Raw genomic sequence first — 26,383 nt, 5'->3', positions numbered from 1 at the left:
GGAAAATTGAAAATAATATCGGGGGAACCAGATTATAGTGAGCATTAATGAGTTGCATAGACAATTCATCCAAGAGTTTTGGCATTGGCTAAGGAAGATTTAAGTTAAAGGGAGACTGTTGTAGAACTTTTAATTCTCAACTTATGTATTGTTTTCCAGGGTTTCCCCATACCTTGATATGCTCTCTCAATAATACCTCCTTGGTCCCCATGACTTTTAAACTTCGAGTCCCCGGGGATGGTGAGGGCAGTAAAAGCCTTTCATGTTGTGACACGTGTTCAGACAGAAGAAGGTTCTCTTGGAATAAGGATGAAATACCTGCAATGAAACCTAAAGAATTCACCATCACCCCCAATTGTGGCACCATTCGCCCCCAGGGATTTGCTGCCATCAGGGTGAGTTCACAGCCTTAATTTAAGCACATGGTCAAATAGCTGAATCCTCAAAGAACTGTTGAGACTACATCTATGATTTGCTGTTATATCCAGTGTCTGTGATCAGAAGTGTTTCCCAGGTCACATGGGAAAGTCACCCTGTAAAGAAACAAACTAGTTCCAACAACAACAGTGACAATAATAACAATAATAATAACAATAAACAAGGACAACAAAAGGGAAAAATTGGGCTCCAGGAGCAGTGGATTTGTAGTGCAGTTACCGAGCCCAAGCAAACACTTTGGAGTCAGAAAAAAAAAAAGAAACAAACTAGTGTGGCAAAAATATTCTAATTATAAATATGTTAGGTGAAGGGATAATACTGCTCCAGAGAACTTCTGTCAACCTAGATGCTTTGATCAGAACAAGGAATTCTGGTGATTTCTAGTGAGCTCCTGCTCTATACAGTATCTAGTACTGATACAATTATCAGTACTAGAATTAAAAAGATTTAAAGGAGCAGGAAATAGTGTACCTAGAAGAGTCCATACTTTTCTATGCTCTAGACCCTGTATTCAAACCCCAGGGCCATATGGGGGCATCATGGATAGTTGATTGTGGAATGGTGCTATGTTCTTTTCTTTTCTCTGCCTCTCACCCCCCACACACACACTTTCTCTCTGGGGAAAAAACAGAAAAAGAAAGAAAAAAAAGAACTCATTGATAACTAGTTCTTTCCTTAAGTCTCAAATTATTTATACCAATAATTTCTATCTTTATACTTGAGATGATGCGCAGTTTATATAGATTTTTAAATCCAAACGTGGAATTCATGCAAAATGTGGATGTAATGTTTTGTAACAGTACTTTAAATTAGATTCACAGTATAATGCTCTGGTTATGGCCTGATGGCACCACCAGCAAAATTATTACACAGGTAATCTTTTCCTTCACTAACTTTTGCTTCTCTAAACAGTTAGGGATAATACCATTGAAATGACTTTATATTTTCTGGGAAATAAAAAAAAAGGTAACTTCATAGCTAAGATTATTGATTTTCTCCTTAATTGTCTTTTTTGAATAGTTCATTCAGATATATTTTTATCCCAAAACTTAGTTCTAAAAACATCACAATATCTCTCAAAGAACCCACTCATTCTAAATCTCTATGGAGGGGTCCTACTCTTTCAAGGGCTAATGGATCTAGTGAGGTTTGATATCACCTATCATGATAACTTCTCGGGTTGCTGACATGGTCTGTTTGGATTACTATATTAAAATACTAGAGACCGAATATCTTATAAACAGTAGGATTTTAATTCTCACAATCTGGAGGGTGGAAGTAAGAGATTAAGGTGCTAGCACCATTGCTTTCTGGTGAAGACTCTCTTCTGGGTTGCAAACTACAGACTTATCCCGTGTCCTAACAGAGTGAAAGAGGGTGGAAAGCACTGTCTGTCTGGTATTGATCCCATTCCTCAGCACTCTGTCCAGTCAGCTCCCCATGTGCCTCCCTCCAACTCCTATTACCTTTGGGGGAGGACAAGAGTTCAGTGTATGAACTTAGGGCTAGGGATCTAGCCATTCAGATGAGAGAAATTGCTATTTGTGAATTCTCTAGGGGAGAAGTGCTATACTAAATTTATTCACTTTTTACTTATGTTTGGCCTATATGCTACCTAGCTTTTCTTGACTTTTGTTTTTGCCTTTCTAAGATAGTACAGAGTTTGGATGACATAGAGTCTGTTTATCAGCCTTCTGCCAGAATCACTTGCTCTCTGCCTTCTTATCATAGCTCAGAGACAGAAACAAGAGTAAAATGACAATAAAAATCTGTGTATGTGTGGGCTGCTGCTTTTTTCCCAACATAAAGGTTTTTCTTTCCAAATAAGTGACTCCTTTATTTTTTCCTTTATATTTTAGTAGTTTTTCCAAACTTCAGTTTCTCTCTCCTGATCTGCACTTCTACCAAGTCTATGTGGACTTAGATTTGCATCTGATGATTCCCTTTGCAACCAAAAATTTTTAATTAGTACTTGATACATAATTTATGTAGAGAAAAACCTTAATCTATGCCAGAAGCTGTCTTCTAGACCCACAAGTATCTCTTCCAGTACAAATCATTTTAAAGCAATTAAAAAGCATAACAAGACTTTTTAAAGTCTAAATATAAAGTTTCATAACAGCAAATAAAAGCATAAGGTAAAATATTCTGGCCAAATACTGTCCTTGAATAAAACTTCTATAGAGCTTCCTATTTTCTGCTCTAATAATCAGTTTTGGATGGGGGAGCCAAGATTTTGAAACAAAGACTAATTGATTCCTTATGCCATTTGTTTTGTAATTGACAGGCTATGATCATTTATTCTGCTGTAAGATAAATTTGGCTGTAGATTTTTATTGGTATATCAAATTTTCATAATTCATGTAGCCCAGAGATGTAGGGAGCAATTTAAGTTGCAGTAATTAAAGTCTAAAGTTTGTTTGCTTTTATTCTTCCTTTGGGTTCATTTTTTCTCTTCATACAGTTTAATGACTTCTTTGCTGCCACCTCCTCAGAAATGAACACACCTATTGTACTAAAAGCCTTTTGGTTCCTAATCTGGCCTTTGAAAAAACTCAGTCTGCCCTGATCCCCAAATGTGTCTTGTTCAACTAAAAATGTAAAATCCCATACATCCCACAAAGCACTTAGAAGTCACACCACTCAATGCAGCCCTCCCCTTGACTCCTTTCTTTCTCAAACAGAGAGAGCTTTTAGAAGAACAGCTTTTTGCTTTTTCCCCTCAGGTGACCTTATGCTCCAACACTGTGCAGAAATATGAGCTGGCTCTAGTGGTGGACGTGGAGGGTGTCGGAGAGGAAGTATTGGCACTGCTAATTACAGCAAGGTATCACACTTACTTGCTCCCTTTTCCCTGTGTTTCTTGAGCCATCAAGAATGTCTACAGCCTGGTCACACTGGATTTGTTTGATTTTGCATGACGTGTGTGTGTGTATATGTGTGTGCGCGCACATGTGTGTGTGTGTGTTGCAGTACTCTGTAAGGGGTCTGACTTTCCAAGTATAGACCTAAAAAGGTTGTAACAGGAAAAGGTGATCAGTTGCTGATTTTTTTTTTTACCTTTAAACAAAATAAAAATTTACTCCAGACTTTGGCTGGGAAAGAGCAGGACTCTTAAACCTGCACTGGAGGATCCATTTAGCAAGATATTCCTGCTCTGTCACTTTGAGTTGCAAGCAGGTGACAAGAGATGCACCAATCAACCCTCCATCAGCACATAGTCCTCAGAACCATCTACCACTAGCTCCTCTGTTCTTTAATTATGATTCATACCTTTTTAAAAATATTTTTTAACATTTATTTATTTATTCCCTTTTGTTGCCTTATTTTATTGTTGTAGTTATTGTTGTTATTGATGTCATAGTTGTTGGATAGGACAGAGAGAAATATAGAGAGGAGGGGAAGACAGAGGGGGAGAGAAAGAGAGACACCTGCAGACCTGCTTCACTGCCTGTGAAGCGACTCCCCTATAGATGGGAAGTCGGGGGCTCGAACTGGGATCCTTACGCCGGTCCTTGTGCTTTGCACCACATGTGCTTAGCCCGCTGCACTACTGCCCAACTCCTTCCTCTGTTCTTTAATTGAAATAGCAATGGGTTCTAGAATCAGAGCTTGTTAAGATCTTGACTTAAACATTCATTGACTGTGTCTCCTTGGCCAAGCTACAGTCTTCCTGATGACTATAGAAGTGCATCATCTTCTGACCATGGCAGTGGGCCTAAATAAAATCATGGATGGACTACATATTTGCCAATGCAAACAACATCTAGGAAAGACTAATATATTATATATATATATATATATATTTATATATTTATATATATATATATGTACCTGTAGGAAATAGATGTTTAGCAATTTTTTCACGTTTTAAATTTTTTAAATTCTCTTTATTTATTCGATAGAGACAGCCAGAAATCAAGAGGCTGGGAGGAGATAAAGAGAGAAATAGAGAGACCTGCAGCACTGCTTCACCACTCGCAAAGCTCTCCCCCTACCAGTAGGGACCGAGGGCTCGAAACATGATCCTTGCACATTTTATGTATCATGCATGCTCAGCCCTATGTGCCATCACCTGGGCCCCAGAAAGTCAATTTTAAAACTCTAGTAATAGGTCTCTTCATGAATCTTGGGAAGATTTACATTGAAGGTACCAGTGTGCTGGTGAGTCAGGACATTATATCCTCACCCTTTCATCTACCTTGGGCCTGGATAAAGTCATATAGAAGACCAAAAATAAAAGTTAAGACCTTACCATGATCTACATAATATTCTTTCCAAAGACCTAACTAATGTTTTGCTTATCTCAAAACAGCAAAGTCTCTTTCATCTCTGTGACATTGACAAATGTATTTAACTTGGGATTCTTTCATCTGGTCCTCTACTTACCCAAGCTTATCTTTTAGTCAACTCTTGCATTTTTAATGTGTGAGTTTATTCTGATATTTTTCAGTATCCTTCTTCTACAACTATCAGTAGGAAATTCTGTTTTATTTAAAGGCTCCTAATAGGCTATTTTCTGCCATGTATACCAAATCAAATACTATAAACCCTCTCAGCTACAGTGTTTGAGGTAATAAGGAGTCAGGTTTATCAAAGTCATTGGCTCATCTCACAATTTGCATTCTAAGAATGAATAATCACCCACTGCTGGATCTCAGACTTTGAGGTTAGGAAGAATCTCTTTTATGTCATTATTTTTGGCATTATCTGTAGGAATTAGTAAGAAGCTTATACCAGAAGAATTGCTTGCAGAGCTTTCTCTCTAAATTAAAGCCAGCAGTGCCCATCTTCCCTGCCCTCTACTACAGGTTAACACTTCCTGCTGTGCTTTTACCTAACATTGTGCTGCCCTGTCTACTCATACTACTTCTTACCTCCCCCACAACATGCTGAGAGTTTAAAATGCTAGTACTGATGACCAGAATCACCTTCATTTTACCTGTGAGCAAAATGGGAGGGAAATCAGCTTATTGGATATGACACAAGCACTTGGCACAGTCAGTAACTGACCTTAACTCTGACAAGTTCACACCATCATACTCAGTTATGACAATACAGCCAGACAGAGCTGACTTTGAGATTCACAGACACAAAATAAAACCCAAGTCACTTAATAATAACAGACCTAAACACACACAGGCCTCAGTTCTGCCACCCACCCACCCCTCACCACCCCCACCCCACACAAGCTCTCCATCTCTCTCCCCCTCCCCACTGAGAACCACTAGTAAGCTACAGTGCCAGCTCAAGCAGATGCCTCAACCTACTAATCTGAGACAGCTGTTCTGCATAGGAATTAGAATTATTACCATTATTTAGATAGTGCATGCTGTTGCTTGTCCTCAGGAGCCTTTGACTGGTCCAGAGTGTCACAGCCAGCCAGGACCCCATGCTGTTGGCATTAGCCCTGTTTGGCATGGAAACAGATCCACTACCCTAAGGAACTTGCTCTCCATGGGTGGCCCCTTGCCAAAGGAAAGCCAAATATGAAAAATAATGGGAATGTTAGTCATTACCAGCAAAGACAGCTGTTTTAGGATGCCTTCTTTTTAGCTTTTTTTTTTTTTTAATTAAAAAGTGGTGACTGGGGGCTAAAAGAGAGGGTTGACAGGAGAGAAGATTTGAAAATGATTAATGTAGTTATTAGAGAAAAACTACTCTGTGACATTGACAAATGTGTTTAACTTGGAATTCTGCATTCTTCACGTGTAAACAAGCTCCCTATCCTTTTGAATTCCTTGAGCAGGTGTGTTGTGCCAGTCCTCCATATGGTTAATACAGAGGTAGACTTTGGGCACTGCTTCCTGAAATACTCATATGAGAAAACTATTCAGATTGTCAATCACAGTGGCCTCCCAGGATTCTATGAGCTCCTGCCACAGGTGAGTAGCTTCAACCTTCTTCAGTGCTGGTTTTCCTTTAGTTGGACTACCTCACTGAGAAAGATATCTTCTTAAAAAGTTGTATCTCTGAATACATGGCCTTACATAATTCTGCTTTTCTAACTTCAGGTTAATTTATGGATGGTGGTGGTAGTCAGGGGTAGAGGGAGTGTCACACAGCCACAATTGGATTGCCACCTGCATGAGTGAGCAGCTGCAGGTGTAAATAGCTGTTAATTCCCCAAGGAAACTGCCTTTAATCAGGAATGGAAAGGACTACTTAAACCAACATGCAGAAGTTTCGCCTGCTATTAGCTGCTTATGAATTGGCAGTGCATGAGAAATAAGACCGAGCAATGAGTTTTCTTTATGACTATGGCTATGACTTCGACAACATCACCGAAACATAGTAATACAATATTTACAAATGGACTTGTTGGGTCAAAGATAAGGAATTATACAGAAATGAGAAGGAAGATTTACCAGTAATGTGTTTCTGAGGTGGATTTGTTCACACCTAGCTTGAATGGAAGATTAAGCAGCTAAACTGGTATGGATAAAACATGTGTCCTTCTGCTAGGGCCTGCCAGGGTCTGCCACAGGGCAGCCCACAAAAATGCTTTCTGGCCCAAAGATCAGCTTTTCCTTGCTGCACTCCTCCTGTGAATTTATGTAATTCACACTCTTGGGGTTTCCTTTGCTTCCCAGGGAAGAAACCTTCCAGTTGTGAAGGGGGGTGGGGAGATGTGTCCTGGAACCCCACCTCTCCAGATCCCTCCCTCACTAGGGAAAGATAGAAACAGGTTGGGAGTATGGATTGACCTGTCAATGCCCATGTCCAGCAGAGAAGCAATGACAGAAGACAGACCTCCCACCTTCTGTAACCCATAATGATCCTGGGTCCATACTCTCAGAGTGATAAAGAATAGGAAAACTTCCAATGGAGGGGATGGGATGGAGAACTTTCATGGTGGGAATTGTGTGGATTTGTACCCCTCTAGTCCTACAATCTTGTCAATCATTATTAAATCAATAAAAAAAAGATTGAAAATTATCTGTAGAGTGGAGAAATGGAAACTTAAGACATGCAGTTCAGAAAGAATGAATTTGGATTTAGATTTCCTTAATACTCTTTTTTTTTTCTTCCTCCCCTTTACTCCATCCCCGGCGCGGGAGGCCGAGAAGGGGTGAACCAGAGGGCTCAACACCCATCCCCCTCACCCCCGCCCGCCTCGGTGGCTGCCTGCTCCCTCCGCCCTCCCTCGCGTGCGCCTCCTTAATACTCTTAATAGAAATTCATGCAAAATAACAAATTTTTTTTTTGGCTGTTGTAAGTGAGTTAAAAGACCAGGATCAAGTCAGCTTTAGGCTGCATCAGAGAAACTCTTCTGTTTAACTTCAGAAGCCCTTGCATTGGTCCAAAATGTCAGGGGTAGCCATTATTCAAAAGGATGCCAGAATCTAGTTTTCAAGTCCTGATATTAACTTAAAAAGTGGAAAGCATACAGAAAATGAATTACTTGGAATAATCAGAATAGCAATCTTTGACACTTGGAATTCCAAGTAATAGGAGAAACAGTGTTTAATACGGAGCAAAGAAGATTTAACTTGAATGAAGTAGCTGCTCTTCATTAGTCAAAGCGTTGTTATGACAGAGACGGGATTAGAATTATTCTTTGGGCTCCCCTAAAACAGAATGAGAAATCAAAGAGGAGAGAAGTGGGAGAAACACTTTATTTTATTGTGATTAATAGTGGATTATACGATTACAGGATATAGTTCCATACCAAACCCTCCACCTAAGTTTTGTATTCCCAACCTCTCACGTTCAAAGATTACCAATATAGTTCTCACAAAGACTAAGAAACCATTTACTTACTTCTGTGTGTGCAGGTGTGTGTGTATGTGTGTGTGTGTTCAAATTCATGTGTATCAGTTCTCTAGATTTTATATATGAGTAAAACCATCTGGTAGTTGTCTTTCATGTGCTAATTTATTTTGCATAATCACCTCCAGTTGCACCCATTTTGTCCCAAGGACACAATATCATCACCTTTTTGATTGCAGGGTAGTATTCCATGGATTATATATCTTGTAACTTCTTTTTTTTCTTTTTTCTTTTCTCTATTTAAGAAAGGATTAACCAACAAAACCATAGGGTAGGAGGGGCACAACTCCACACAACTCCCACCACGCAATCTCCATAACCCACCCCCTCCCCTGATAGCTTTCTCATTCTCTTATCTCTCTGGGTCATTGAGGGTTGCAGAAGGTAGAAGGTCTGGCTACTGTAATTGCTTCCCCGCTGAACATGGGCATTGACTGGTTGGTCCATACTCCCAGTCTGCCTCTCTCTTTCCCCAGTAGGGTGTGTCTCTGGGGAAGCTGAGCTCCAGGACACATTGGTGGGGTCTTCAATCCAGGGAAGCCTGGCCAGCATCCTGGTGGCATCTGGAACCTGGTGATTGAAAAGAGAGTTAACATAAGAAGCCAAACAATTTGTTGAGCAATCATGGATCCCAAGCTTGGAATAGTGGAGAGAAAGTGTTAGGGAGGTACTCACTGCAAACTCTAGCGTACTACTGCTTTCAGGTATATATTTTGCAGTAGTTTATGGATACGTGTGCACATAAGCTCTCTCTCACAGAAACTGGTGTATATCTAGGTTATGGGACTTTTTTAGAAAGTGAACCACCTGAGATGAAATTAGAGTGTACTACAAAAGGAAAGGTCTCACCCGAGTAATGAAGCTGAAGGGTTGTCATTCCACACGTGAAGTCTCTGGACACAGTCTGAGGTGAAGCATGTTGAGGTGGCAATCATTGCGTTGGATAGGTTGTGATCAGCAGATGCAAAATTATTTGGTATGGATTGGGAGAGGCACACAGGAAAGTGGGCCCCATGCAAGGGCTCCAGGACTGGGGGAAGCAGGGGCTCTACAGTGGAGATGTGAGGTTCCTGCTGTCCCAGGGTTCAAAAAGACAATCGATAGTTAATGTTATCATCACATTATTTGGTAATTGGGTTAACTTTGAAAAGGCCTTTTGTTATGGTTTGCTGTACAATATCCAGTATCTTGTATATAGTTGTGCTATTGGATGCTTCTAATCTACTTAGTCTAGGCTTTTGAGAGAGTCCGCATATCAAATACACAGCCTATATATTAAAAAGATTCATTTGTGTTTTGAAAAACTTTGAGACATACAATTGACTTTCCCTCTCTCATATTAACCAACTACTGATTTATATGTCTACATTTTGCTAGGAGTGTACATAAACACCATTCCCACCACCAAAAGACTGTGACCCATCCCTCCCACCCACTCCCACCCCCCACTGTCCCAGGAAGCCACATGTCTACCCCTCACCACAGGGTCCCTACTTTGGTGCCCTACCTACAATCCGGTCAGTTCCCGCCCTTAGTTTCCCTGTCAGATCTTCTTAGTTAACTTCTGTTGATTAGTGGGATCCTCCCATACTCATCTTTATCTTTCTGATTTATCTCACTTAACATAATTCCTTCTAGCTCTGTCCAAGATGGGTCAGAGAAGGTGGGTTCATTGTTCTTAACAGCTGCATAGTATTCCATTGTGTATATATACCACGGCTTTCTCAGCCACTCATCTGTTGTTGGGCACCTGGGATGCTTCCAGGTTTTAGCTATTATGAATTGTGTTGCTATGAACATAGGAGTACACACCTTTTTTTGGTTGGGTGTTATGGAGTCCTTGGGGTATAACCCCAGGAGAGGAATTACTGGATCATATGGAAGGTCCATATCTAGCCTTCTGAGAGTTTTCCAGACTGCTTTCCACAGAGGCTGTACTAATTTACATTCCCACCAGCAATGTAAAAGGGTTCCTCTGTCCCCACATCCTCTCCAGCATTTGTTGCTGCTGTCCTTTTTGATGTATGCCATTCTTACAGGAGTGAGGTGGTATCTTAGTGTTGTCTTAATTTGCATTTCTCTGACAATCAGTGACCTAGAGTAGTTTTTCATATGTTTGTTAGCCCTTTGGATCTCCTCTGTAGTGAATGTTTTGTTCATATCCTCTGCCCATTTTTGGATGGGGTCATTTGCTTTTTTGGTGCTAAGTTTGCTGAGCTCTTTATATATTTTGGTGATTAGTTTCTTGTCTGATGTCTGGCATGTGAAGATCTTCTCCCATTCTGTGAGGGGTCTCTCTGTTTGTTTAATAGTTTCTTTGGATGTGCAGAAGCTTTTCAATTTGATGTAGTCCCATTGGTTTGTTTCTGCTTTAGTCTTCCTTGCAATTGGGTTTGATTCATCAAAGATGTCCTTGAGGTGTAGGTGGGAAAGTGCTTTACCAATGTTTTCCTCTAAGTATTTTATTGTTTCTGGTCTGACATCTAGGTCTTAGATCCATTTGGAGTTGATTTTTGTTTCTGGTGAGATAAAGCGGTTCAATTTCATTCTTCTGCATGTTACAACCCAGTTTTCCCAGCACCATTTATTGAAGAGAGCCTCCTTTTTCCATTTAATCCTTTGGGCACCCTTATCAAAGATTAGATGTCCATAGGTGTGGGGATTTATTTCTGGGCTTTCAATTCTGTTCCACTGGTCTGTGTGCCTATTTTTGTTCCAGTACCATGCTGTTTTGATGATGATGGCTTTATAATATAGTTTAAGGTCTGGGAGTGTGATGCCTCCATTTCTGTTTCTTTTCCTCAACATGGTTTTGGCAATTCTAGGTGTTTTCAGGTTCCAGATAGATGATTGTAGTGTTTGTTCTATTCTCTTAAAGAAGCTTGGTGGAACTTGGATGGGTATTGCATTAAATTTGTATATGGCTCTGGGGAAAATATTCATTTTGATGATTGTCGTATGCTTTACATTGGTTTGTCCTAGCCCTCCCCCCGCCAAGAGAATTGGATCAGGCCTGCTAATTTCACAGGCCCGCTTGGCCCCGCCCCAGAGGAACCCCGGGAGAGGGTTCCTGAGTTCGAGAGTGACAGAGTTCCTGAGTTCCTGAGTTCGAGAGTTCCAGAGTTCCAGAGTTCGAGAGTTGCAGAGTTACAGAGTAAGAGAGAGTTCCACAGTGGAAGAGTTTCAGAGGGTTCCCCAGTACGAGAGTTGCTGAGTTCCGGAGTTCGAGAGTTTCAGGGTTACAGAGTAAGAGTGCCAGAGAGACAGAGTTCCAGAGTAAAAGAAAGAGTGCTTGCGCCGTCGCAAAGAGACAGCAGAGTTCTATTTGGTGATTAGTTTGTCTTAGTTTATGAATCGTTGTTCCTGAATAAAGAAATACAGCTTCCCTGCCCAGCCGTGTGTCCGCGAGTCTCTGTTCACCACTGCGAAGCTACCCGCCCGGCAAGAGCCTAAAAATTTTAACAACAGATGATATTTATCCTTCCAATCCATGAGCATGGGATATCTTTCCATTTCTTGGTATCAGTTTCTATTTCCTTCAGTAGCGACTCATAGTTTTCAGCATACAAGTCTTTCACTTCTTTGGTCAACTTTATTCCTAGGTATTTGATTGATTTTGCTGAAACAGTAAATGGGAGTGATTTCTGGATGTCTTCTTCTTCAGATTTAGTGTTTGTATAAAGAAATGCCACTAATTTTTGTACATTGATTTTGTAGCCTGATACCTTGCTATATTGCATAATAACTTCCAGTGATTTTCTGCTGGATTCTTTAGGTCTTTCTATGTATACTATCATATCATCTGCAAATAGTGAGAGCTTCACTTCCTCCCTTCCAATCTGTATTCCTTTGATTTCTTTCTCTTGCCTGATTGCTATGGCAAGAAATTCCACTAATATGTTGAAGAGTAACGGTGACAGTGGACAGCCCTGTCTAGTCCCCTATCTGAGGGGGAATGCTTTCAGCTTCTGTCCATTGAGTATGATGTTGGCTGTAGGTTTGCTATATATAGACTCCACTATCTTGAGGAATTTCCCATCTATTCCCATTTTTTGTAGAGTTTTGAGCATGAATGGGTGTTGGATTTTGTCAAAGGCTTTCTCTGCATCTATTGAGATAATCATGTGGTTTTTGGCTTTGCTTTTATTGATGTGGTGAATGACATTGATGGATTTATGGATGTTGAACCAGCCTTGCATTCCTGGGATGAATCCCACTTGGTCGTGATGAACAATCTTTTTGATATGTTGCTGTATCCGGTTGGCCAAGATCTTGTTTAATATTTTGACATCTATGTTCATCAGAGATATTGGTCTGTAGTTTTCCTTTTTTGTTCTGTCCCTATCAGCTTTTGGTATCAGGGTGATGTTGGCTTCATAGAAGGTGGAAGGGAGTATTCCTGTTTCTTCAATCTTATGGAATAGCTTAAGAAGTATGGGTATTAACTGTTTCCTGAAAGTTTTGTAGAATTCATTTGTGAAGCCATCTGGTCCAGGACTTTTGTTGTTGGGGAGATTCTTAATAACTGTTTCAATTTCTTTGTCTGTGCATTTAGATTTTGTAGTTCTTCTTGGTTTAGTTTTGGAAGGGCATATGTTTCTAGGAATTGTTCCATTTCTTCCAGATTCTCTAGCTTGGTGGCATATAGTTCTTTATAGAAGTTTCGCAGGATTCTCTGGATTTCTGTGGTGTCAGTTGTGATATCTCCTGCATCGTTTACAATTCTATTAATTTGAGTCTTCTCTCTTTTTTGTTTGGTGAGTCTGGCTAGGGGTTTGTCAATTTTGTTTAATCTTTCAAAGAACCAACATTTGGCTTCATTGATCTTTTGTATGGTTATTTATTTTCGATGTTGTTTATTTCTGCTCTAACTTTAGTGATTTCTGTCCTTCTGGTTGCTTTAGGGTTCCTTTGTTCCTCTTCCTCTAAGTCCTTGAGGTGTGCAGTAAGGTCGTTCATTTGAGCTTCTTCTTGGTGTTTAATATGTGATTGTATGGCTATAAGTTTCCCTCTCAGTACTATTTTAGCTGTGTCCCAAATATTTTGATAGGTTGTGTCTTCATTTTCATTAGTTTCCAGGAACATTTGAATTTCCTGCTTGAGTGAGTCTCTGACCCAGTGGTTCTTAAGGAGTATGTTGTTTAGTTTCCAAATTCTGTGACTTTTAATAATTTTTTGTTTGTTGTTAAATGTTAGCTTTACTCCACTGTGGTCTGAGAAGATACTTGGGTTGATTTCAATGCTCTTGAATTTATTGATGCTGTCTTTGTCGCCTAACATGTGGTCTATCCTTGAGTATGTGTTATGTGGATTTGAAAAGAAGGTGTATTCCAGTTTTTTGGGGTGGAGGAGTCTGAAACTGTCCAAGAGGTCTAGTCTGTCGATCTCTTCATTCAATTCTCTTGTATCTTTATTGGTTCTCTGCTTTGTTGATCTGTCTAAGTGTGAGAGTGGGGTATTGAAGTCTCCCACTATTATTGTATTACTATTGATGTATTTTTGAAATTCATTCAGTAGGTGCTTAATGTATTTAGATGGTCCCTCATTGGGTGCATAGATGTTAATAATTGTTAAGTCTTCTTGGCTGATTGATACTCTAATCATTATGTAATGTCCTTGCCTATCTTTTATTACTTTATTTAATTTAAAATCTATCGTGTCTGAGATGAGAATGGCTGTTCCTGCCCTTTTTTGTGGTCTGATAGCCTGTATGATTGTTTTCCATCCTTTCACTTTAAGTCTGTGTTTATCTTGTTGTGACAAATGGGATTCTTGCAAGCAGCATATTGTTGGGTTATGTTTTCTGATCCATCCCCCCACCCTGTGCCTTTTGATGGGTGAGTTTAAGCCTTTGACGGTTATTGATATTATGGATTTAATGTATTGTAGTGCCATTGTTCAAAAAAAATTTTTTTGTTTGCTCTGATATATTGCCAGTATTATAGTGATGTTCTTGTTTATAAGAGGTCTTTTAGAACCTCTTTCAGGGCCAGCTTGGTGATGGTTGCCTCCTTTAACTGTTGTTTGTCTAAGAAGGTTTTGATCCCTCCGTCTAGTTTGAATGAAAGTCTAGCAGGATATATTATCCTTGGTTGAAACCCTTTTTCATTCAGGGCTTGATAGATATCTTGCCATTCCCTCTGGCTTTTAGAGTTTGAGTGGAGAAGTCTGCAGATAATCTTATGGGTTTTCCCTTGTATGTGACTTTTTGTTTCTCTCTTGCAGCCTTTAGGATACTTTCTTTATCCTTACTTCTTCTCATTGTGACTATGATGTGTCTTGGTGTCTTCAGATCTGGGTTGATTCTGTTTGGTACTCTCTGGGCCTCTTGAATCTTGATGTCCTTTCTGTTATTCAGGTCTGGGAAGTTTTCTTCTGTTATTTCCTCTAGAATGTTGCTTCCCCTTCCTCTCTTTCTTCCTCTGGCAGGCCAATTATATGAATGTTACTTCTTTTGAGATCATCCCATATGTCTCTGTTGTTGTTTACAGTGTCTCTCTATCTCTTTTTAAGCTCTTTCACCTCTTTCTTAGTTTTCTCTAGCTCATCCTCTGCCTGACTAATTCTGTTTTCTGCTTCTGTTAGTCGGCTTTCCCTTGCCTCAGCTTCTTTCTTCATTACAGCTATTTCAGCTTTCAGTTCTCTAATTGCCTCAAGATAATCAGTATTTTCCTTGTGGGTCTCAACTGTTGTTTCCCTAATACTGCCATTCCTTTCCTCCAATGTTGTTTTCATTTCTGTGATTAATAAGTTTATTATTGCTTGCATACTTTTCTTATCTATGGTTACTTCTGGCTGATTTGTAGTTTCTTCTGGGCTCTTGTCTTCATTCATTGTAGTAGCATTTTTATTTGTTTTTGATCTACCCATTTTTTTTTATGTGTTTCTTTTTTTTTATGCTCTGTTGTTCCTCAGTTGTTGTGTCTTGAGTACAAGTAACACTGTACTAAATACCTTTATGACAATTGCACTCACCAACCCCAGGAATTACAGTATCAACTGAAGCAAGTATTGAAGCAGTTTAATCATTACCAGTTAGCCAAACAATTTTTCCAGTCCGTGAAAAAATAGTAACCAAATCCTAGTGAAGAAAGAGAAAAGAAAGGATAGCAAGAATAGACAGTTATGCAAATCTACTATCCACTGTATATTCTAGGGGTAACAAGAGGGGAAAGGGAACTAGAGCAGAGATACATACATAGAGAGTCCACTCTGAGTCAGATTTCTTCCCCAAAATAATTCACAAATTCAGAAAGGCAAAGAAGAAGGAAGAAGTGTATGACAAGATTAAAAAAAAAGAGAGAGAGAGAAAAGGGAAAAGATAAGAAAAAGATCTGTAATTAAAGAGCAGTGAAAGGAAATTTCCAAATGTGTATCAGTGAATTCAAAAAAGCACACTGTTTGTTGGTGTGGGGGCTGGGGGCTGTGACTTTGGAAACTGTAGGATTAAGGAAGAAGGGATGACAAGAATGAGAAAAAGAAAAAAAAAGAAAGAAATAGAGAGAAAAAAAAGAAATAGATAAGAAAAAGAACAGTCTTAAAAGGGCAGTAAAAGGAAAGGGTTTTTTTAATGTATTTATTTTTAATTATTTAATTAGCTATGCGGGGTGAGGTGTGGGGGGGGTTGGCTAATTAGAAAGAAAAAAGGCCAGAGGTTTCAGAAGGGTATAGACTTAGAATTAATGATACTCCCTGGTGGGACAGGAATTTGGTAAAGAAAAGGACTAGTTATGGGGAGGGGGGCCGGGAAGGAGGTATGCTTGAAAATTAAAAGGAAGAAAAAAAAACTTTTTTCCCTTTTTTTTTTTCCCCCTTTTTTCCCTACTCTAATTCTTAACCCAAATTAAGTTATAGTCACCTTCTTGGTGTCGCCACTAGGACCCCTTATTGGCTGGCCTGCTAAAGGCAGAAAATCCTACCATTTCCAGGAGATGTGGTCAGAGCTCAGCCACTAGCAGCTTCTCAGTCCGCCATCTTCCAGGAAACCCCCCCCTGAAGGTTTTTTAAAGGATTTCTCAAAGATGAAAACTAGCTCCAAGTCCTTTTGATCCAGTGAGAGCTGTACTCAAGGATGTCCTCGGATCCGCCCTCAGGGTCACGGTGGTCCCCGGGGACTCCCAAGAAAAGCCCCCGAGCTACAGTGCTCCCTCCCGGTCCTCTGCTGGCCGCCCAGCAGCGCTCTGCAACCGGCGGAGGAGCCGCCTTCCCGGGCCGAGGACAGTGCCCGGTGCACCCACCTTGCCTGCCGCAGCCTGGGAAGTCTGGAGCAGTGCGCCCGCTAGTCTGCGCCACCTCTACTCTAATTCTTAACCCAAATTAAGTTATAGTCACCTCCTTGGTGTCACCGCTAGGACCCCTTATTGACTGGCCTACTAAAGGCAGAAAATCCTACCGTTTCCAGAAGATGTGGTTAGAGCTCAAGCCACTAGCAGCTTCTCAGTCCGCCATCTTCCGGGAACCTCCTTGTCTTGTAACTTCTTTAGCCAGTCATCTGTATAAGTACCACACACTAACTGATTGCGCCACTGGAGCTCCAAGCCAGTCATCTATCAACAGGCATTTAGACTGCTTCCACTCTTTGACTATTATTAATAATGTTTCTATAAAGATAGGGGTGCATATGTCCCTTTGAGTAGGTTTTTGCATGTCCTTTGGAGAAATGCTCAGCAGTGGTATTGCTGGATCATAAGATGAGATCATTTCTTTTTTTATTTTATTTATGTTTTTAATTGCCACCAAATTCAGCATGGGGCTCAGTGCCTGCATGACCAATCTAAAGCCTTATTTTTCTTTTTTCTTTTCTCTTTTTGGAAAGACACAGACATTGAAAGAGAAAGGAAGATACAGAGGGAGAGAGATGGAGAGGCATCTGCAGCAGTGCTGTATTACCCATGAAGCAGGTGGGGGTCAAAGGCTTGAACCCAAGTCCTTGAACATGATAATGTGTGCACTGTACTGGGTGTGAGAATACCAAGCCCACAAGAGAGAGCTTTGCTTTTTTTTATTTAATTTTTTATTTATAAAATGGAAACATTGACTAAACCATAGGATAATAGGGGTACAACTTCGCACAATTACCACCACCAGAACTCTATATCCCATCACATCCCCTGATAGCTTTCCTATTCTTTAACCCTCTGGGAGTATGGACCCAAGGTCATTGTGGGATACAGAAGGTGGAAGGTCTGGCTGCTGTAATTGCTTCCCCGCTGAACATGGGCATTGACAGGTCGATCCATACTCCCAGCCTGTCTCTCTCTTTCGCTAGTGGGGAAGGGCTCTGGGAAAGCAGAGCTCCAGGACACATTGGTGGGGTTGTCTGTATAGGGAAGTCTGGTTGGCATCATGCTAGCATCTGGAATCTGGTAGTTGAAAAGAGTTAACATACAAAGCCAAGCATATTGTTGGCCAATCATGGTCTTCAAGGCTGGAATAGTGCAGATGAAGAGTTGGGGGCCCTCCATTTTGTAGATAGCTAGTAGGTATATTTTAGTTATATTCCAAAGGGCTTGTTGTTTTTTGCCTGAGCTTGAAATATGATATGTAGGTGGATCCTAATTATTGTCTGGGGAGATAATGTCATGGCTGGCAGAAGGACCAGAAAGCTGGATCAGGGAAGAGAATAGCTCCCAAATATGGGAAATGTGTATAAATATTGTTGACTGTAAACCCCATCGATTTTATGTGATCTGGGGCCCATATTCAGCTTAAGAGCCTATGTGACCTCTACATCCCTGTAGATCTGAGCTCACATTCTGTGGTCATGAATAGGAACATTCCAAACTGCCCCAATATCAGGACCCATCCTCCTCAGGTGTAGCATAGAGTATGTAGTCCATCCTCCCTTTGGAGGATGGTACATTCTCTACCATTTTTGATCCCAGTTGAGGGCAAGGTCCTATGGGGGCCCACAAAGGAGTCTATTGTGTTGTTTCTGCTAGGAATGACCAGTAACAATGGAGAGAAGGATTTATTCGAGGTCTAGACCCATCATGTCTGTTTGGGAATCTCGGGACTCCCCAAACGGGCTGCCCCAGCTGATGTGGTGGCCTGATAGTGACTAAAGAGTCATCATTAAAGTCAGGAGAGACCGTTTATAACTTCCAGATGTTCAGTGGTAGAACAGGCTGGTCCTGCACAACACGTGGTTATTTCTGGAACTCAGATCAGAGTCCATGTCCAGTTGATAGGATAGCTAATGTTCACAGTTTGGTTGGGGAAAAGTTGAAGCAAAAAACAAAACAAAATAAAAAAAAAACAAACCAGTAATCAAGATTAGTATGTCATGCCACATTCTAAAGAAGGAAATTGGTGCAAAAAGATCCATGGCAAGCAAAATATTAAAATTTCAGGTAAGTATAGGGTCAGTATTACTGATTTCTCCTATTGTCCTAGGCCCAGATAAGGCTGGGCAGAGCACTGCTGCACTGTTAGGTTAGTTAGACTTACATTAGCTCAGAGCAGGTGCAGACAAACTGTGGCATGCTCTAGAGAAGTGAAATCTGCATGCCCCATCTTTCTGCCCAGGATATGAGACTCTGAAAACCATTGTGTAGAATTACTTATAGGCCGAGAATGGCAAGATATCTGTCGAGTGCTCAATGAGAAAGTCTTTCAACCAAGACTACTGTATCCTGCTAGGCTGTCATTCAGACTAGATAGGTAGAGGCATAAAAACCTTCTCAGACAAGCAACAGTTGAAGGAATCAACAATCACCAAGTCTCCCCTGAAAGATCTTCTATAAATAATCAGCTCACCATAAACATGCCATAAATGAGAACACTCTCAAAATCTACAATAATGGCATTAACATATCTTCAATCTGTACTATCAATAAATTCACCTATTAAAAGGCACAAAGTAGGAAGATGGATCAGAAAACACAACCCAACCATATGTTTTCTGCAGGAATATCACCTAACTCAAACAAGACAAACACAGACTCAAAGGGAAAGAATGAAAAACAACCAAACAAGCCAATGGACCACACACAAAAAAAAAAACAGAAACAAAAAAAAAAAAAAACAAAGGACAGGAACAGCTATGCTCATATCTGACATGATAAACCTTAAAATAAATAAAATTTAAAAAGATAGGGATGAACATTACTTAGTGCTCAGAGGATCAATCAATCAAGAAGATTTAATGATTATCAACATCTATGCACCCAAGGAGAGGCCATCTAAATACATCAAACATCTACTGAAAGAGCTACAGCAATATATTAACAGCAACAGCAACACAGTACTAGCAGGAGATTTCGTCATCCTGCTCTCTCAACTTGACAGATCATCCAGGCAGAAAATCAATAAAGAAATGAAGGAGCTAAATGAAGAGATAGGTAAACTAGAATTATTGGACATTTTCAGAGTAAAAGTGGTGATTTTACCATTTTCAGTTTGGAGTTTGGATGAGTTTGAAGAAATCATGTTAAGTGAAATAAGTCAGAAACAGAAGGATGAATATGGGATGATCTCATTCACATACAGAAGTTGAAAAACAAGACCAGAGGAGAAAACACTAAGCAGAACTTCAGAACTTGGACTGGAGTTGGTGTACTGCACCAAAGTAAAGGACTCTGAAGTGGGTGGTAGGGGTGGGAGAGTGCAGTTCAGGTCCTGGAACAGGATGGCAGTGGACCCAATGGGGGTTGTATTGTTGTGTGGAAAAATGAGAGGGAGTCGGGAAGTGGCACAGCGGGTTAAGCAGACATGGTGCATAGTGCAAGGACTGGCTTAAGGATCCCAGTTCGAGCCCCTGACTCCCCACCTGCAGGGGAGTTGCTTCACAGGTGGTGAAGCAGGTCTGCAGGTGTCTATCTTCTTCTCCCCTTTTCTGTCTTCCCCATATCTCTTCATTTCTCTCTGTCCTATCCAACAACGACGACATCAATAACAACAACAATTAAAAAAAACAGGGAACAAAAGGGAATAAATACATAAATATTAAAAAAAGAAAAATAAGAAATGTTATGCATGTGTATACTATTGTATTTATTGTTGACTGTAAAAAGTTAATCCCTCAATAAAAAAATAAGAAAAAAGAATTACTTATTGGCCATGAGATTTTTATTTGTTATTGTTACTAGTAATACAGTGCAGCTCAGGGTAAACAACATATACTGGTAAATACTTGATGATATCCATTCGTTCATTTCCCAACTTGCCCATTAAAAAATGCATGCTCCCACCTGTAGGAGAAAAGCTTTGCAAGTGGGGATGCAGTGTTGCAGGTGTCTCTCTGTCTCTTTCTCTCTATCACCCCCTTCCCTCTTGATTTTTGACTGTCTCTATCCAATAAATAAACAAAGATAATAAAAAATTAATGTATACTAAGCATATGTTTAGGCCATATCTATGCCTAAATGTATCGAAGAGGGGCCTAGCTCATGTCCTAAGAATGTCACAGCCTGTGATGAAAGGACACAAAAAAAGTGCATGAAAGGGCTGCTGGATGTTCCCTAGAGACAGAGAAAGAGCCTGGCTCTTTGGAATGCCAGGGATGACTGGGGGAAGAGGGGTGGGATGTCAGAATGAGATGCAGTTAAGTCAAAGGGAGCAGGTATTTCCTCCACAAAAGCAAAGATTTTCAGATGGGAAGAAGTATCACATGTTCAGAAGATGCCAATGGCCTCTGTTAATGGGACACAAAGGGAAAGGTGGTGGAAAGTGAAGTGTGGCAGTGAGGAATACCACATTCAGAAAGTTGGCAGTGAGAACTATAATCTTGAATTAATTCATGTTGTGTGTATTTTCTGCATCTTACTAGCTTGTGTGCTTTGAATTTTGTAACTTGTATATATTCCATTTAACCAAACTTTCCTTATAACTGAATTGGTGGTGCTCACCCTGATTCATTTGCTTGAACAATGGTGCATTTCTAAAGAGCATCTATGGGTTCAGGACAACTCTTCTTTCAAAATAATCTAACATGCCATTTTTTTTCATGTCATGCTATTGCCCAGCTAACCCATCCTCTGCCTTGTCTCTCCCCCCAGGTGTTTGAAGACATCCCTCCTGTGCTACTCTCCAGCCATATCCCTTGTGCAGTCCTCCCTCCCCAAAGCACTACCCACATCCCTCTGACTCTGGAGACCCAGGTCACTGGGGAACACAGGTCCACAGTTTGCATCTCAATCTTTGGGAGCCAAGACCCCCCTATGGTGAGAGACAGTATTCAAAATTGCAGTTAAAGTCTCTGTAGACATATATTTAAAAAAAAAATCTCTGTACTGCTGTCAGACCTTTCCAGCTTCTATAGTTCAGGCACAGACCACATTTCTATAACCCCCAGCTATTTGCATTGCCAGAGGTTTACATTTATACCCTGCAGCTGTTACTTCAGAAATCTCTCAGCAGATATACCTAAAAGTGTCTTACAGCACTTATTCTCAAGCTCCTCTCAGGAGTTTCTCATACAGAAATGTCCATCCCCTCCGCAGACCCATTAAGCAAGAATCCCTCAAAGAAAGGAGAGAGCCAGTAACTTTGACTGCTCAGATACAAAGCTGCACTCCTCTTGCTTGTTCTACCTGTGAGCTGAGATGGCTAGACTCATAGCTCAAATGAACCTACCAAAGTTCTGAGAAGGGCCTGTACCAAGCACAGGAAGAGGGAACCATGGGAAGTGCTGCTTGAGTAGAATCACAGGATGAATATTGAGTCTTAAAGGAAAACAGGCTGTATTTGTACATCCCTACTTGTGTAGTTTACTTGGCATCTGGCAGATGTCAGCCTACATGTGTCTAAAGTGATTCCCATTGCTTAAAAGTGTGATAAACCAAGAATTTTCTTTTATTTCTTCTATATCAGATGCTATAAGACACATGGCTTCAAAGCAACACCACTAAGGCAGGCCAGTATGACAGTTGCCCCTAGTCCAAGTCTCTTGTGAGACTTACTATCTCTGCCCTGCATAGTTACAGCTCATGAAAAGGTGGCTTGCTGAACAGGCAGCACTTCTTGGGGGAAAAAAATGCCTGGCATAGGGCAAAGGCATTAGAGCAAAATGGGTATGTCAGGTTGGTCAAATTCCAGCTGCACAGCTGGGTTCAACTGACAGCTTTGCCATGCTGTCAGTAAAACGGCAAAATAGAGACTTTTTCCAGTCATATCCAACTCTGAAGTTTGTATCCTTAACCCCACGCTAAGTGTTTTTGGGACTGGACTGCTAGTTGGCCTTAAGAGAATCATTATTCTGGCCTCCCCTTGGTGCATAACTCTGGGTTGGCCGAACAAAGCATGTCAACCTTTATGGGCAGGAACCCCAGACAGGATTCTCAGGTTTCACCCAGCATGTCCATCCTTTTGTCCCTATGTACCAGGGAGAAAGTATGCTACTTTTAGCAGGAGCCCTTTTACTGCCTTTTATTTAAGGCTGGGTTACTACTTGTATTAAGGAGCAACCATTTTCAACCACTGTTTTCTTTCTCTTACATGAACTGTAGGTATGTCACATAAAGAGCATTGGAGAAGGCCCAGTCGTCTATGCCTACCCTACAGAATTTGACTTCGGTAAGATCTACGTCCTAAGGGACTCCTCCAAGGTTCTCAACCTCTCTAACCAGTCCTTCATCCCTGCACCATTTCAGGCACACATGGTGAGTAGATTGTAGGACTGTCTTGATGGAAATACAGCTTTACCTGAATCTTATATTTGAATGTTATAGATGGTGGCTCTTTTTTTTTCTACAAGTATATGAAAATGATATAAATATTTGCATGGTTTAACTGCAATAATTGATGTACTTCCCAGCCTCAATTCCTCTTTACTAAAATCCTTTTATTGTCTAAGAAACAAATACAATACATGCATCATTTTGGTAAATAAGCGAATATGTTATCTCTGACTCCAGTTCAGGAAATGCTTCAGAGATCAATTAGATCTCATTGCTGACCTATATGTAACATCCCTCTACAGAAAATACAAATGTCTCTATAACTGAAAGTGCTTGTTTTATACTTAATCTGATCACTTTTAGTGTTTGTTAGTATGCTTATTCCTTCTAGCAATACTTTAAAGTAGGTTACAATGATATATGAAATATAAGTGTATTAGTATTATTACTATTGCTATTATTATTTTACTTTTTTGTTTTTTACCAGAGCACTGCTCAGCTCTGGCTTATAGTGGTGCTAGGGACTGAACCTGGGATCTCTGTGGCTTTAGCAATGAAAGTCTATTTGCATACCCATTATGCTATGTCCCTATCCCTCAAGACAGTATTTTCTAAAAGCTGGAATTAAGAAAGCTAATCAAAAGTAGATAAAATGGTTCTGAAAATGAGTGTTATATTTACATATTTGATAATGACATTTATATCTGCTAGTTTTCCTTTTTAAAATCGTATTGGGAATTAATAGTTTATATAGTATAGTTGTGGGTAGATATTTTCTGCTGGTTTTCTATAAGCTAGTTCTTTTGAACAGAAAAAAATCTACAGATTTTGAAATTTATAATACAGTAATTGAAAACATTCTTGATTTTAGGAATATTTTTTAAGACTTAAATGTAGTATGTTAAATAGTACAGCTCTTCTCCTATCACAAAAACTTTGGCATTTTAATAAAAAATGACATTTCCTGTCTGTATCGGTCAAATACTGTTAGACAGTTCACCAGGTTTGCTGGTCCCAATTGTCATTATCAGTATTTGTTTTTATCATCATTTCAGCTATTTTATCATCAACAGCTATTTCCTGTACAGTCACTGCTCTTATTGACACAACTTCAGTTTTGTTGCAGTGCCTTGGAGTCTGGTGTAAAGAACTTTTCAAGAAAAATCCTAGTAAAATTTTTATCTTGGCAGGGGAGAGATAGCATAATGGTTATGCAAACAAACTCTTATGCCTGAGACTCCCAGGTTCAACCCACTGCACCACCATAAGCCAGAGCTGAACAGTGCTCTGGTTTAAAAAGAAAAAAATTATCTTCACTTTTTCAAACTAGTGGATGTTTGGTGGAAAACATGGTGCCTTGCTTAGGAAGTATTGCTTCTGGGAGGTCAATTTTTGTACGTGCAGAGGACAGAGGGAGAGGAAATGGGAGAAGTGAATGTGGAGGATCCTAGTGCTTTCCAGAAGAGGGAGCTGACAAAGATAGTTACTACTCTCTTCCACCCCATCTCCTCCTTCATCCTGTCATAAAAACTTCACCTTTTTATGACAATTTTTGGTACATTTTGAGAAACAAAAAACGCATCAAAGATTGTTGTTATTGTTAACATGTTATTTACATTGAATGACCCAACTGGTTATGAAATGGAACTTTTTCTTTTCCGCAAAGGTTTCACAATTTCACAGAGATTTTTTTGGCCTTTCAAATCTCTTAAATCAGCAGGCTCCAATTCCAAAGAGTCAAGCATGTGATATAAGTGATCCACTGTACAATGTGTTTTTCCATAAATACTTTCTTGGAAAGCTGGTGTTTATTGAGTTGATCTCCCTTAATGCATGAAAGTAATTTCAAGGTACAATTTATAGGTAAAAATTAAATCTCTTTCATATTTTAGTCAGATTTCTGATGGATACCCTAGTAAATACTCTACCTGCTAATATTATAGAAAATGAATTATAATAACTTAGAAATTAATGACAGCAGAAAGAAATTGAAATACCATTTATTACATTTCAGCTTTTTGTACAGTCTTGAACCTGAAAATCTATTCTTACAGAAACAAGCACTAGGAAGGGGTTTCAATGATTAGTTGCTTGTTCCCTAGCTAAACATAGAGTATAAAATCCATATAAGAGGTAGTCAGATGTTGTGTTTTATTTATTGTGTTTAATTTTAATTCAATCAGAAATAAGTAGGCCCAATGACACATTCTTCACTTCCTCTGTTAATATTGCAAATTGGATCTGAAGTTCTTCAGATATCCTCCTCCCTTCTTTTTGGCTATCAGTGAGTATCATTTCTCCCCAGAAGGGCATTCACTGTCAGCTGGCTGTCTCAATTTCAAGTCATACATCATGATAACCATTGTGGTTAGATTCTCTCTTAACAAGAAACACCTATTTTATTTCATGGGGCATAGGGGGGTCAGGAAATGAGAAACTATAAACCCACATCACAGTGCAGTTGCAAGACAAATAACACACACTAAGACCAGGGTCTTGAACCAGGGTCCTTGTGCATTGTACCATGTGTGTCAAACCAGGTGCACTACCATCTGGCCCCTGGACATGATTTCTTATATCCCCACCTGCAGGGGGAAAGCTTTGTGAGTAGTGAAGCAGTGTTGCAGGTATTTCTCTCCCTCTCTATCACCCCCTTCCCTCTCTATTTCTGGCTATCTCTATCCAATAAATAAACAAATAAAGATAACAAAATTTTAAATTATGAGACAACAGAGGTATAATTCCACACCATTCCTACAACCGGAGTTCTGTGTCCCCATCCCCTCCATTGAAAACGAGTGGCCTTGAAAACAGCAGTAGTTCTCCCAAGGTCACAGATAATGGATTGACTATTATTTCTATAACTAACTATATATTTTGTTAAATATTTATTTATTTATTTATTCCCTTTTGTTGCCCTTGTTATTTTATTGTTGTAGTTATTGTTGTTGTTGATGTCGTTGTTGTTGGATAGGACAGAGAGAAATGGAGAGAGGAGAGGAACACAGAGAGGGGAGAGAAAGATAGACACCTGCAGACCTGCTTCAATGCTTGTGAAGCGACTCCACTGCAGTTTGGGAGCCGGGGACTCGAACCGGGATCCTTAGGCTGGTCCTTGTGCTTTGTACCACGTGCACTTAAACTGCTGTGCTACTGCCCAACTCCCAACTAACTATATTTATCTATACTTCCCCATGTTTTTTCTATGGTCCTGCTTTCTCTTCCTTTCTCAATCACACCTACACCTATTGCTACTTACAAATGCTCTTTTTTTAAATTTCTTTATTGGGGAATTAATGTTTTACATTGAACAGTAAATACAGTAGTTTATACATGCATAACATTTCTCAGTTTTCCATATAACAGTATAACCCCCACTAGGTCCTCTGTCATCCTTTGTGGACCTGTAACTCCCCCCCCACCCACACACACCCCAGTGTCTTTTACTTTGGTGTGACATGCCAATACCAGTTCAGGTTCTACTTGTGTTTTCTCTTCTGATCTTGTTTTTCAACTTCTGCCTGAGAGTGAGATCATCCCATATTCATCCTTCT

General features: G+C 40.0%; 1 protein-coding gene across 1 annotated transcript in view; it reads left to right on the top strand.

Moving 5' to 3' along the window:
* HYDIN (HYDIN axonemal central pair apparatus protein) overlaps window positions 1-26,383 on the top strand; it is a 477,232-nt gene that overhangs the window by 195,853 nt on the left and 254,996 nt on the right. The window contains exons 14-18 of the mRNA XM_060172033.1: window positions 160-395; window positions 3,165-3,265; window positions 6,188-6,323; window positions 21,210-21,374; window positions 22,659-22,811. Of these exons, the coding sequence (XP_060028016.1) occupies window positions 160-395; window positions 3,165-3,265; window positions 6,188-6,323; window positions 21,210-21,374; window positions 22,659-22,811 (791 nt within the window). The remainder of the gene's footprint in view (window positions 1-159; window positions 396-3,164; window positions 3,266-6,187; window positions 6,324-21,209; window positions 21,375-22,658; window positions 22,812-26,383) is intronic.

Source organism: Erinaceus europaeus, chromosome 2 (genome assembly GCF_950295315.1).
Source record: "Erinaceus europaeus chromosome 2, mEriEur2.1, whole genome shotgun sequence".
Taxonomy (NCBI): Eukaryota; Metazoa; Chordata; class Mammalia; order Eulipotyphla; family Erinaceidae; genus Erinaceus; species Erinaceus europaeus.
The sequence above is the reverse complement of the archived record's forward strand: the minus strand, read 5'-3'. Positions and strand labels throughout refer to the sequence as shown.